We start from the raw sequence: 14943 nt of genomic DNA, 5'->3' as shown, positions 1-14943 counted from the left end.
TCAGCTGTGACTAGTTGGCCATCAGCTGTTAGCGGTTAGCCATTGGCCAGTGATATAAATGCCGTGGCCAAACTAGCAAGCACAGAATGTGGATTGTGGATTGCAGAGAGGCGGATTGCACTTGGCAAGTGAGTTTGTTAGCAGAGAAGCAGATAGCAGACGGCAGGTTGCAGATCATGTGGCTCCTGCTTCCTGTGTCTCTGACCCAGCCGCAAGCGAGACTATAGTGGTATGATGACTCCCCTATCTATGGCTCCGTGGGTGTTCCTTTTTGGCCTCACCATGTCCTGCGTTCTTATGTGGGGAGCGGGAGCTGAGACCCCGCAGGCCGCCCCGCACGACACACGGTAGGTGATGAGTGCTTGAGTACAAGATATCCATATGTCTTAAGGTATCCAAGTCATTTTTCTTTGCATCTCCAGCTCAGCACAGTGCCTGGTACTCGGTCAGCTCTCAAAACTGTACTGGTTCTATTGAATCGAAGTGAGCTGAATTTAGTGAGATGAAAATACATCGCCCTGAGGTTTACTTGTTCTCACCCTCCCCTGTGTCTCCTCTTTCCTTTCCTCTTTTTCCCTTTCCTTCTTCCTCTCCTTCCCTCTTCTTAAGGATTTCTGAGTCTAAAAAAAAAAAAAAAGAGAACTACTTTAGTTGTAATCCATAGTTCCAACAGAAAATCACTCTCATTTATTTTTGGTTTAACTGGACTCCTCAAAGAGAAATGGTCTGATTGGTCTTATAATCATGGTGGTTGGGCATGCCAGAGAATGCCCCAGAACCAGCCTCGACACATTCGCTGTTATTATTCCCATATTGGCATTGATCTTGGGATAGAATCACAAGGCAGGCACTTTAAAAGTTCATCCATTTAACCCCAGGCAATTCAGAGCAGAAATTAAACTTGAGGGTTGCAGGGTAGCCTTGTCAGAGGCAATACAGAGACCCCTGTGATCGTGACCAACCGCAGTGAGATGGGAGCCAGCCTTCTCATTAGAGCCTGGCCTACAACCTGTCTATTTGTCCAGTATTCCACAACTACATTTGAGAAATGGCTGGGAGGGGATGTAGTAAAAATGGAGTGTTCATAATGAACTTGAGGATCGATGAAATAATAAAAAACAGAAGCCTAAAGGTAAGTTTGGTATTGATTGACCATCTCAGAAAACATTGTTAGTAAGAGATTAGGGCATGCTTCCCGTATGTAACATGGGGAGTTTCTCTCCTGAATGAGGCTTGAATGGGACTATGGAATGTTACTTGGAAGCAGTGCTCATGGTGGTCCCTTAGAAGTTGTGGGGCTGCTTAGAGAACGTGCAGGGGAGTAGCAAGTGCATGGATTTAGGAGTCAGCCATATCTGGGTTTTACAGCAAATTTAGATCTGTGACCTCGGCCAGGTACTGACCTCTGATTCTTCTTTATTTTTTTAATTTGTATAACTTGGTATCAAACATCTGCCTTGCAAGTTTGTTATCACGAGTGAATGAGGTCACCCAGCTAGACATACAAAGCTTAGAGCCTAGCACAGAGCAGTCATGTTATCCCTTCTCACAGTGACACTTTGGAACAGCTGGACAGGTGCCTGGGCACCCTGAGAGTGAGGTACCTTAGGCACCTCACTCTGGTCCCAGCAGTGCAGCAGGGGCAATTGTCATACCAAGGTTGGGGTGTCTCAGATACCCTCCCTGCAATGCTGTCTCCTGGGTCATTTTACAGTTGACACAGTTGAGACACAGAGAATCAGTATGATTTGACTAAATCAGAGAGTAAGTGGCAAACCTAGAATGTGAATCCAGACTTCCGGGCTCTAAGCCTGTGTTTTATACCCCAGTATCCTATAAACTGAACTCCTAGCTGCCCAAACCATGTGACACTCACACACCCCTCTGTACCCTGAATGGTCTGTCTGGACGTCTAGACATTGTCTCCCCAACAGATCTGTAAACAACCTCAATACGGGAACAGAATGTGCTTCAATTTTCCAGCACCTCCCAAGGTACACACTGTAGGTCTTACTTGCAGTCAAGGTTCAAGAAATAAATATCCATCAATTGAGACAAGAAAGATATTTTCATGGCCTTATCATTTTAATGCAGAGGAACAGTTATAACACACATTAACCCAGCTGGGGGGAGAAATGCATTAATCTCACAACACGTTCAGCCCTTTAAGAAGTTAGATTCTCAGGCTCCACGGGGATTCTGGAACTCACATAGACTCACCCCCATTGTTTGAGAGAAAATTGCAACTCTGAGTGGTATCCCTCTCCCCACAGGGGAGAGGTAGATGGAGAGACATAAAGGAGGGGGTGGGGGAATGTGGCTGCAGCAACGTGGGGAGCTTGAACCAGGAGTAAAGGACAGAGGAGAGCAGTGCAGTGGCTCTGTTTAGCAAGCAAACCAATCTCCAGGGCGAGGCCCCTGTTAGAATGCAGATTCTGACACAGGAGGTCGGGATGGGGCCCAGGCATCTGTATTTCTGACCAGTGCCAGGGGATGCCCTGTTGCTGGGTCAAGGAGAGCTCTTTCCAGTAACAAGGATGTTGTCATGAGGCGGGATTATGAATGCTTTGGCCTTTTTCTTCTTCCCTCTGCAGTCGTTTGTCTTTTGACTGTGGACAAATTCCTAAATTTCAGACTGAGCAGGGGGCAAGCAGGAAACCCACTCTGAAACTGGGGAAACCCGATCATCAGCGAACTCCCCAGGACATGACTTTCCTCTTTTACTGCCAGGTACACGTGATGGGTGACATTGCCATGCGTGCAACACTTCCGTTTGCCATCCATGAAATTCACATGTTGGTCCGAGTCTCTGGAGACCTCTTCTGGTTCAACAGTTCTCTGTGTGGAGGAAATGGCCTGGAGGTGTTGAGTTTGCAAATCTGGCCCAACAGAAGCTGTGTGTTCAGTCTGGCAATTCTCAAGATGCCCACTCACTGTCTTTCATCCTTCTGCAGGGGAAATTTGTGCGTTCAAGATCCATGGCCAGGAGCTGCCCTTTGAGGCCGTGGTGCTCAACAAGACGTCGGGAGAGGGCCGGCTCCGAGCCAAGAGCCCCATCGACTGTGAGCTGCAGAAGGAGTACACATTCATCATCCAGGCGTACGACTGTGGCGCAGGGCCCCGGGAGACCGCCTGGAAGAAGTCACACAAGTGAGTGGCCTGACAGCTCCCTGGAGCCCCGCCCCACTCTTGCCCACCCAGCTCACACACTGCTCTTCAGATATGTGTACTTCGGTGTCTAGCTCCCTGCCTGTTCCCCAGGCCAGGGCAGATAGCAGCACCGGCTGCTTTCTGCACCTAGAATCTCTACCCCTCTGCTTCACTTGAAGATACATAGTCCTGTTCCACCATCAGAACTGAGTTCAGGGGTCACTTTTGCTGGGAAGCCTTCCTTGAGCAAACCCACCCCTGAAGACCTGGTTGGGACCTTTCCCGGGATTTCTGCCATGCAATGTGTTTCTCTCGGTCACAGCACATTTCCTTTTGGGTTGTAACTCTCACCCTTACAGAGTTTGGCTCAGAGCCTAATACAGAGTAAGAGTGGTGGAATTCTTACTGAATGAAGGAGTGAGTGAACAGATGAAGGAATGAATAAGGGAAAGGGGTGACAATCAAAAGGAATGCTATTGCCTAAAGCTGGATAACAAGGGAGGTCAAACAATGGGGAGGAGTCTGTCTGGGGTTGATTCGACAAAGGGGTCGGGGCGAGGGCAGGTAGAAGGGTTTCTCACGGGAAGGAGGACAGAACACTCAGAGGACAGCCACCCGACTGGCTCGTGGTTTCTCATTCTCTTGGCTCTGGAGCCTGAGTCAGTGACCATGGGAGGTGCGGGAGGAGGTGCGATTCTTTCTTCACCACCATCTCTTCTTTCCTGTGTGTGGTTCCAGGGCTGTGGTCCATATCCAGGTGAAGGATGTCAATGAATTTGCTCCCACCTTCAAAGAGCCGGCCTACAAGGCCATTGTGACAGAGGGCAAGATCTACGACAGTCTCCTGCAAGTGGAGGCCGTCGACGAGGACTGCTCCCCCCAGTACAGTCAGATTTGCAACTACGAGATCGTCACAACTGATGTGCCTTTTGCCATCGACAGAAATGGTGAGTGTCCTGAGAGGACCGCAGTGGAGGGCAGGGAAACAAGTCCACCGCCCCACACACTCTGAAGGCTAAGTGGGGGCCTGAATGTGCTCAGCAGACGATGCCTTTCCTGCCAACCCGGATCTAGGCTCTGTAACCTGGAACTCATCCCCAGAGGGGATGGCCTGACATTACTAGCAGCCCAGCCAGGCCTAAAGCACCCCTAAGACACCTCAGAAACCCATTCAGTAGATACAGTCTATAAAACTCACAATGCTACACATCGGGATGGTGAAGACAGGTTGGTTTTCTGGTAGAATTTTCCAGTCGTCATCCAGACACTAGCCAGACCATCAACTTGGCCACATCTGAGTCCATTGCCTGTATAACGAGCTGTAACATTACTCTCATCACAACAGTCTGCTTCTTCCTCCCAAAGACACACTAAAAGAGAAGGGGGACATTTCTGAAACAGCTTCTAAGCTGTAGCTCCATTCAGAAATCTTTAAAGCTTGCGCCAATGTCCTTTGAGAATTTCCACCCTAGTGAAAATGAAGGATGCAAGAATCCTCCCATCGTACCCCAATCCCAAACTGAACTTAATGAACTAAAAACATTCCCCCCCAAAAAAACCATTTGGATATTTCTCCATCACCATTAATTAAAAACTCATTGTAGTGTAAACACCACAGCCAGAGACCTAATCAACTCAGCCCATTTTAACTGCAATTTTCAATAACTTGGCATTAATCAAATGATAATTACTTGCCGAGTATATTGTTTAATTACTAGCATGAGTGTGTGGGTACATATATATTATCCCACTTTATTTCAAATAGTACTTCACAAAGACACAAAAGTTGTAAAACCTGGAGTTCATCCACTGTAAATATTTATTGAGTGCCAGGCACAATACTGAGAAGTGGGAGTGGAGACAGAGTGGAACCCAAAACAGACATAGTCCTGCCCACATGGAGCTTATCATCTAGTGGAAAGAAATAAAAAGTCAGGTGGCATCAAGAGTGAGGTTGGTGCACAAAGCATGCCATGGACTGGAGTTGGGCAATGAATTAGCTCTGAGCTTCCTGGAGGCCAATGCCTAGAGGGAAAAACTATCAGCCATCTGCTTGCAAGTCTTTGGTGCTTCCAGTGCTTCTTGATGTTGAGACGAGGGAGAAACTTACCCTGTATTATTGTCTTCTGCATCATGAGAACTGCAGCAGATTCCAGAGGGGATGGAAGCCGAAGAGAAACCCTTACCCCTGACCTCCAGTCGTTTGTGATCTGTCTTGTAAGAGGAAACCAATATTCCTAACACACAAAAGAATAATTAGGCAGTTTCCTCATAAAATGCTAAAATACCTGGAAATGACAGTTAAACACCTGGATATCGCTAGATGCAAATTGTGTAAGACACAAGAAAGCGAAAGAGAAAATACTGGACTTCAATTAAAGTTTGGCTCAGGACTAAGAAGTAGGTCATTTCAGCTAGTAGAGCATGTCATAACTGCTCTCTGATAGCTTTTCCTACAAGCAGGTGGCCTGTCTCCCCCACACACACACACACACCACTCCGTAAAACATAAAACAGCTTCTTTGCATTTTCCTGTTTTCCTGTGATTAGCTGCTCGGTCTATGTCCACAAAAGCTTTGGAATTTGGGGAGTGACGAGTCCCTGGTGAAGAGCAAGACTAGGGAAGGGGAGATGTGATGAGAGGTCAAGCGCCTCTTGATCTCCCGCCTTAGTTCTGGAAAGCCATGACCCAGTGAGAGTGGAGATGCAGATTCTTTCATCAGAGGGTAAACTGCCCCATCATGGAGATAATTATTCACCTTGATGAGCCATTTCGCTAACATATGCCAATTTATTTCCCTAGCTGTCTCATTAAAAGTGAGTAATGGTTCTTTGCCAGGCCTCTGCCTCCAACGCTGGTTTACAACACTAGATGAAGAGGACAGTGGGCACTCCCAGGGCGTGTGGTCCCCCGACGGTGAGGTTTACAAAAGCAGTTCCCCAAGTAATGAAGGCAGGACCTAGGGAGTCCTTAGGCAGAATGGGAGCAGACACAGAAGCACCCCATTCTAATGAGCTTCCCAACTGGCCCTTATCCATCACTTCTTCTGGCACCCTTACAGCCTCCTTGAAGACGTTCTTTGCATTCACATCACAGAAAGTACTGCTAAGTTTGGGGCCCACTCATAGAGGCCCACGGCTTCAGGGAGATGGCTCTTGGCCCGTCCAACCTGCCAGGTGTTTTTTTGCTTGTGGGGGAAGAAGAGCAGGGCAGCTGGGAGGAGAGAAGACGTAAGTAGAGTCATCCCAACTTGTCTTAACTCAAGACTCAGCCTATTCCGACAGACGTCCTTGGCTTCCCTCCTTTGTGAAATTGTGGCAGTAATAGTTCCTGCCTCACTGTGGGGTTGTGAGGCCACAGGGAGAGGCAGTGCTTGGGGATAATGATCGCAGGGTACCTGGCACACCGTGCTTGAGTCACGGTGCCGTGCTTGTTAGATATTTACCTGAGTGATCGGGACATGCAGGTTATTCACTCCGCATGGATTTCCAGGCCGAATTATGAGCAGGTAACTCTGACCTCATGTCATCACCTGCCTCTTGGGAAGTTCTGGATCAATTTCAGGTGGCTTCCAGACCCTCCCCCACCCCTGGTCGTCTGGCACATGGCTGGTCTCTCTGAGATCGTGGGTAGGACCTAGATCCTCGTTTTCATTGAACAGATGGAAAAACTGAGCCCTAAAGCATAAAGAGCTTACCTACAAGAACCTGCCACATTGGTGGCAGAGTTGGGACTGGAGCCCAAGTCCCCTAAGTATTATCCCCAAGGCCTTTTTCTACCCGTGTTTTTACTATCCTCAATGATATTTGACAGGAATGTGTGGCAATGGGATTTAAATTCAAAACCACACAGTTGTCTTAATTCTACATGCGTCATTGTGTGTGTGTGTGTGTGGTCTTAAACCTTGCCTCAGATCCTCATTGGTAAAAAGGGATTTAAATATCTTGCTTGTGTAAGGGGGTGGATGTATTGCAAACAAGGTATTCACCAGAGTGTCAGCACAAACCAAGCCCTCACCCACGTTTGAGAGGGAGCAGCAGGGGTCTCAGTGACACCCATTCACCCCTTGGCAGACTTTTCTACTTTTCAAGTGGTTGTTTAGTCTTCACGCAGCCTTGGCTAAGCTATCTGTCAGCAGGTTGCCCTGGTGAGTAATGGGACTGACACCTCTGAGCGAAGTGTGTCCTGGAGTCTGCTTATTCTTAAAGTCAAGGAAAACACTTCTTTTCCACCTTGATAGAAAAGTTAACACTTGCCCTTTTGTGAGGAATTTGGAAAGCATAGAAAAGTATGAAGAAGGAAATAAGTCACCTGCAATCGCACCAAAGATAACCACTACTGAGATTTTACCAGTAGTTTTTCTATGATGTTTTAGAACAAATATTCAGCCACACTTTTCTTGCTTTTCTTTATCATCCCTTTTTCACCTAAAACTTGATTATATGGATTTTTCCATCCTTAGAAATGCTTCATAATTACCACTTTTAGTGCTGAATAACATTCCAGCTCATGCACAGACTCTTCGACTTAGCTCTCCCTTTCCTAGCAGACATGCAGTTTCTTCACTAGTTTTCATTGTAATAATTAATGCTTAGATGATCCATGTGCACCTGTATTTGCAATTTTTGCAATAAATATCTGCAACTTTTATTTTTCTGGAATCAATTTTTAGATGTGGAATTGCGTGCCCAAAAGGTATGAATAACTGCAGAGTGACTGGCCTATATAGCTTTCCAGAAGGGTTGTTCCGATTTAAATTTCATCAAAAAGAGTGGGCAGGTCACTGTATTTGTCTCATTGCACCGTCACCACCACCATCACCACCACCCCCCGGCCCCACCAGAGTTTACAAAATTTACCTTCACCAGTATACAAGGTAGATACTGATTTTTCTTTGAGAATTAGCTTCCCAGGTTCATTGGGACAGGGGAGTAGGCCCAGGGGCAACCACTCACCTGGGTTACTGTGGACTCAGGTCTCCTGAGAAGGCACTACTAGTAGGAGAAATTCAAATGTGAGGGGGGAAAAATGCAATTGTAACAGAAGCAAAATGGATAACTTCTCCTGAGCTATCAGAAAAATTTTCAGTGTGTTCTTAGCCAAGTATTACCCTCCCACACAACAGTTGGTCACAATTTTATACTCATATTTTTGACCTAATGCTACAAATTCTGTGCCCTGAAACCGTTCTCACATGCATGAAGGTGGTGGTAGCAGAGAAAGTAAATTAGTTTCTCAGACAGTTTCATTAAGACAGTTACGGAAGAGGAGCTGCAGCAAATTGAGCCCAGGCTTGCCGGCTTGTGTGTTTATTTTTCTACCACAATCAATAGTGTTTGGTCTGCTTAATGTCACACGGATTGTAAACCCTAAGCCTTTCTCTTCAAAGAGAGTTATCTTTTGAGAGCCATTTAACTTTAAAGAAAGAGAAAGTTAAAACTTTTTTGTTGAAAATTCAATTTGGTGTTGCTGAAACCTCCTCCTCATGGTTATATTACAGAGCCTCCACCTGACAGAATTCCTCCCCTGTGAGAACTGTAACCACAAACTAGTTTGTTAACAGAACCCGTAGGAAATGTTACCAACCCAACACTGAGCTGTCCCAGACCTGTGAGGGCCCTAAGCTGAGACTGAAACAAATATTTGGGAGAAAATGAAAGGGATTCTGAATACCAGCCATAAGGCCAAAAAAGACATCAAACCTATTTTTATTCAGCGATTTTTGACTGGCTTTGTTAAAGTCAATTTTGCTTCAAATGCACGGAGGCAATTGCATTTTCAGAAACAGTTCCGAGCAGACAGCAAAACAAATGATTCTAACACTTGGTCCAATGCTTTGGGCAACTCGTCTCCACTCTCCTCCAATCCCCTTCATCCCACACTCACATATGTTCACATTTGTGGTACCTGCTCATGGCCTCATACTGAGTACCATTTAACTAATATTAGGTGATTGGTGGATCCACTTTTCCAATCTTTAAAACATCATGACTTTTCTAATTTTCCAAGCTTTCTTGCCTTAGTCTCTATTGTCTCAATTCACATGAACAACATACATCAGTTGGAATGGAAGACAGCTCATTAGATATTTTTCCCTTAGTCTGGATGAAATCTAAAAACATGCCTGAGTCAGCCATTCCATATTTGTTTATTTGCCTATTGTTTTTTTTCTCTCGTGTATTTCCATTTTCTTAATTTCACTTCTGGTGAAGGATAATGATAACATTTGAGTTCTAATTTGCTGTCAGCTCCACCATCAGAAAGCAAGCAAGAATGAAATTACTCTCAACAAAGGAAGACTTTAATCTCTTGGAATCAAAAACTCAAAAATATGAAATGCACATTGGGCCTATATTAGTTTCTTGGAACCAAAACTGTATTTCATCAAAAATAGTCAATTAAAGTGTTGCTCAGTAATTATCACATATTTATTTCTGAATCATAATACTAAACCTACAGGAATAAAAACACACAAATGGCTCAGAAAAAAAAATGTTCGGTCTCTCTTGGAGAAGAAAAATGTCTTTGCCACCAGGGCAAGGAATCTGTTATTCTGTGTAGCTTTTAGAAGGGAGGTCACACGTTTTCGTATTGATTTTACTTCCTATTTGGTGGCAAAATAATGTGAAAAGAGGCAGTGAACATTCCTGGCGATGAGCCCAGATGTTAAAAAATATGTGTCAGGATGTTTCTGAATTCCATCTTCTTCCCAGAGGTTTCATGGCCGATGAGCTCAATGCACCTTGCACACCAGGGACGCAGCCACACAAGGGTGCACTTTCAGAGGGAGTTTTCCAACAACCCATAACTTACCAACACAAACTACTTGGATTCCAAATATGTGCTTGGAATTCCCTAGCAGCCCCATCCCACAGCTCGGCTGGCTCCAGCCAGTGGATCCTGGGCCTCTGTCACCAAGGCACAAGCAGGTCAAGTGTGGAAGCCATGCCCTATTTGCCCTTGGTTTTACAAAGAGCTAGGGAAGGGGGTCATTTTGGTGAAGGTGAGAGGAGTGGAGAAGGGGTTGTGAAGAACTGCAGTGTGGTCTGAGAAGGTTTTGAATATCTCTGTGTCTTCCTCAGGCAACATCAGGAACACCGAGAAGCTGAGCTATGACAAGCAACACCAGTATGAGATCCTGGTGACTGCCTACGACTGTGGACAGAAGCCTGCTGCTCAGGACACCTTGGTGCAAGTGGATGTGAAGCCAGTTTGCAAGCCTGGTTGGCAAGGTGGGCCTGCTCTTGTCAGTCCTGTAGAGTGAAGGCAACTGGGCCTGCTGTACAGACAGTGCTAGACCTAGCCTCAAATCATCGCAACACATAAGTAGAGGACTTTTGAAAGTGCAGTCATTCTGCAGCAAGAAATAGAGTAGCTTCTTTATTCTCACAATTCCTAAGGGATATATTATCCCCATTGTACAGCTGAGAATGTCTGAGGCAACGCGTCTAACGACATGTGTCCAGTTTGTGCTGTGTCTCTTTTCTCAAATCTCATGACAACTTTGAATCAATAATGATTATCCACAGGGCTCAGCAGACATGGCCTGGAAGCCATTATCGATGGATGCTGAGTCTAGCTGGTGAATTTCAAGTGTTGCATCATCACTCAACATCCGGGGAAGGTTATCATGGTCATTAGGCTTGCACAGAGGGCAGCAGGCAGAGGTTGGAGATCCAAAATCCAGCCGCTGAATTAAAGGTTTCTAAAATGTTGGCTCTGGGAATGGAGAAGCAATGGCTTCCAATGGTGGTGGATTTCTGTGCTGCTTTAGATCATTTAGGATGCAGGCTCAGGTTACTCTTAGGAGGCGGAGGTTTATCACTGAGCTAAGGGGAAGCAAAGAGGCAAGGCCAGTGGCATAGATGGAGCTTACGGAGAATTGGATGGTTTATGGAATAACAGTAGCTCTAGTGGTGATATCTGTAGTTCCGATGGCACAGCAGGGATTCTAGAGTTGCCTCAGCTGCCATTTTGGTTGCTCAGCTGCTCCTGTTTCTGCTTCATGTGTTGATGCTGCTTTAGGCTACTGCTTCCTCCTAAACGGTGCTTCCTGGAGTCCTCCACTTTGTGTCTTCTGCTGACTGCCTTCTCCGGTATATCCTTAAGCTTCAAGCCCCTTGTTATATTCTCTCTCTCTGTATCTTTCATTCTTAAATTCCACTAGAGAGGGTGTGATTAGCTGTGTTAGTCACTCACATCTCTATGGGGCAGACTGATACCAGGCCACCACGTAGGTCACTGGTCAGACCTTGAATGGCTGCCTTTTGGTTAGGCATTTGTTCCTCGTCCAATTCATCAGGGCCAGATTGGCAGGAACTCATAGTGCAAAGCAAACACCTGGGGTCACTTCCCACAGAAGGCAGCTCTCAAAGTGCTCTTCCCGTACAACCCACCCCCCTTAATCTTTCAACGGGAAAGATGAGTGGGGTAATTAAACCCACCTCCGGACAGAGCTAGAGTCATTTGCCTTTGAACAAAGTAGAGACGGTGAAATGCTCACTAGAAGAGCCACAGGTAAAACATATGAGACATAAAGAATAAAGTAGAGACATCTTTGTGTTAGCCTATTTAGGATTAAGCAAGAAACAGAAAGAGGGACAAGCCAGAGTGGGAAACTGTGTTCCCAAGCTCAGGGAGCCTGAGCTCTGTTTGCGGATAATTCACTAGACCCTAAGGACCCTGAGGGTCTCTCTCTTGTTCACAACTGAATTTCTCAGACTTACTGCATTTCTGGCCAGTGGTAGATGCTCAAGAAATAGTCATTGGATGGATGAATAATTGGATGAAGGGATGAATGAATGAAGAAAAAGCTATCTGAGTAAAGAACTCAACTTGTTTTATTTTAACTTACGAGGACTGGCCCCATTGAAGGCCTAGCTTTTGAAGAGAAAGCCTGGAAAGAATATAAAATCCTTCTGATCATGGAATAAGCTCACGATGAGATTTTAAGTTAAAAAGCAAAACAACGTCCTATCTGGAGAATGGTCCCAATAGTTTTTGTCTTTGATAAATGAGGCACCTATCATTTGGGATTCCATTTTTGTACCTACATTTAAATGTAATTTCTAACACAGTTGGTACTTGTTTCAGTGTTAAATGTACACAAAGGAACGCATTTTAACAATGTTCAGTTCTGTGTGTGAGGAATGTGTGGGGCACCTCCCCTCCAGCACACGGTGCTATTTGCATAGCGGTTCTAGACAGAGAGGTCCTGCAGGGAGTCTGTGCCCATGTGTTGTGTCTCCAGCGCCAGCCCAGGGCCAGGCTCAGTGCAGGTGACTGGCAGGCGATGAACGGATGAAGGACTGGTGGGTGGGGCTTTGGTAAAAGAAAATACGACTTCCTGTGGAACACAGAAAAGAGGACGCAGCAACTCCCTGCATCAGTTCTCAGTCAGGCAATGTGATTGAAGCCCGTGTAACATCAGAATTAAGTACTGTATGGTGGCTTCCCCATGTTAGCCAGCCAGCCTTTGGTGGCAGAAGCTGACACTGGATACTGCACTGCCCCCCCCCCTCCACCCGACATCCCAGCAGGCTTTCAGATCATAAACGGGTCCTCCAGGTTCTCAGATACGTATAGCAGTGGTCAAAGTGCTTTCCTGCCATTCTTGTTCCAGCTACTAGATCTGGAGAAGAATCTTCTCTCCTTCCAGCATACCAATCTATTTCATTCCTCCATTTGGGCCACCCTCATCTCTGACCAACCCATGTGGCGCCTGTTCTCTTTTCTAACCCTGGGCAGGGCTGCAGGCTTATAGCTGGAAGCGCACCTTCTCCAGGGATGAGCAAACCACTTCTGGTCCCAGATGCGTGTTTCTTCTCTAGCCCCCCTAGCCTAGCTTTGTAGGACAAACTGGAGTGAGCCATATTTTGCTGGTTTTCTTTGCTAACGGCGATGGATCAGGCTGACCCTTACTGTGAGAGATTGTCAGGTCCCTGGGGGAAAGGGTTGGCTCTTCTTGAGGCAGGGGTGGGGTGAAGCCTGCACCATGTAGAATGGAGGAGGAGCACAGAGAGGGGAGGCCATTCAAGGCACCAGTGAACCATACAAGGAAGCCAGTCTGGCTTGCACAGGGGTTGGGCCTGGGGAGAAGTGGGAAGCAAGATTGTAGAGGTCAGGGGTAGGGTGGGGTGGGCGGTCAAGGTTACGAATGTCAGTGGTCGCTGCAGTGGTCGCCAAGCCCCTGAGGCCCAGCTGTGAGTGAGATGTCTGCCGGCATGTGCCAGGTGTGATTGTCGGGAGAACAGAGGCTCCTCCCTGAGCTGACTTCTCACAAGGAACAAGAGTCACGGAGCAAATGCAGTTTGGCAGTTCAAATATGTGTCCCTCCGCCACGTCATTTCCCTGCAGGCAGGAGGGCATTGCAGCGCAGTGTAAACAGTCCATTCTGCTCGGCCCCCTCCACCCCCGTCTCCCCTGAGCATTCCCAATCGCACCATCGCCAGCCCTCGCGGCAGTTAGCTTCTCCCAGCCAGCTGTTTTGGAGGAGCAAGGGACCCTGCTCACAACTAGAGCCTTCCCTTCCTTCCCAAGACCTGAGAAGGGACTGCTTTCAGATTCCAGTAACGCCCAGGGCAGGACTCCAGTTTCCATCACAAAAACCCCTTGCAGAGCATAGGTCCCAGGCTTTCCCAGCATGCTGCTGGCCTTCCCCAGCTGTGCACAGATGGACATTCCAGACCCTGGCTCTGGTGCCACCCACCTTGCAGACCTTGGCCAAAACATTTTTGCTTGGGCTATGGTTTTCCATTCTCTGTCTTCTTCTGTGGGTTGGTCTTATCTTCCCAGAAATAATATGGGCTCCCTGAGGGCAGAACCACACTTCGCACAGCTCCTGGCACTCACTGAGCATAAACTTAAAGCTTGCTTACCAGCATCACCACTGGTAAAGTGGGGCTTATTGGGAGCTCAGCAGGCAGCAAAGGGAGGAAGGAAGGCTTTGCACCCATAGACAACCCGAGGGTACCACGCACGTGTGTCTTGCTCTTCCATGAGTTTGTCCTCTCTGCTGTCTTCTGAGATTGTAATTCTGAATAGGTGGTAAGGGTCAGCTCACTGCAGGTATAGGTGGACTTTTGCCAAAGGGAATGTCACTCCGTTCTCAGTTGCCCAAGGTCCTCAAAGCACCACTTAGACCTTGTGAGTGGAAGGAAGACTAAATCTTTTTGTTTTGCCCTGAGCTTTGAGAACTCATGGTCTCCCTGCAGGCAGCTCGTATTCACGGCGGTGAAAGATTATAGGAGGAACCAGGCAAGAGGTGCGGCTGCAGCAGACCACGTGCTGAAGACAGGCGTGTGCCCTGCGAATGCCAGGCGTCTGGATTCACAACCTTCTCGGTGTCTCTTTCCCTCTTGCCAAGTGGTTATAAATCCCCAGCCTGGGCCCATGTGTGCTCTGAGGACCATCCTTTGGGAAGTTCTGCATCCATTCATAGGTCAAAGCACCACAGAGGATGAAGTGTCCTTGGAGGCTATGAGGGTGATGGCGGCAGTAACAGCAGTGGACCCAGTCAGAGATAACCCTGCTGACCCCTCCTTAGGGGGCCACAGGCTGTGTCCTAAAGGATCATTTGTAATGCAGTTGCTACATTGAGATTTTTGTTTGTGATGTCATGTGATGTGATATGTTCCATTATGTTATGTGACACATCCTGTCTTAATATCTTTCTTTATTGTTCTTTGTAATCCCTTGGCCCATCTCTTTCTATGTTTTAAGACAACACTGTCTTCACAACACTTAATATATTCCCCAAGTCATATTTTATCTTTATTACCTGCCCCTGCCAG

General features: G+C 46.8%; 1 protein-coding gene across 1 annotated transcript in view; it reads left to right on the top strand.

The window, feature by feature from the left end:
• The window catches only part of CLSTN2 (calsyntenin 2), a 568589-nt gene that overhangs the window by 418051 nt on the left and 135595 nt on the right, over window positions 1-14943 (top strand). Inside the window, exons 3-5 of the mRNA XM_081072331.1 lie at window positions 2955-3150; window positions 3889-4097; window positions 10234-10383. Of these exons, the coding sequence (XP_080928457.1) occupies window positions 2955-3150; window positions 3889-4097; window positions 10234-10383 (555 nt within the window). The remainder of the gene's footprint in view (window positions 1-2954; window positions 3151-3888; window positions 4098-10233; window positions 10384-14943) is intronic.

The sequence above is a fragment of the Rhinolophus hipposideros genome (assembly GCF_964194185.1).
Source record: "Rhinolophus hipposideros genome assembly, chromosome: 14".
NCBI lineage: Eukaryota > Metazoa > Chordata > Mammalia > Chiroptera > Rhinolophidae > Rhinolophus > Rhinolophus hipposideros.
Note: the sequence above shows the minus strand (reverse complement) of the source record. Positions and strands in the feature narration are given on the sequence as shown.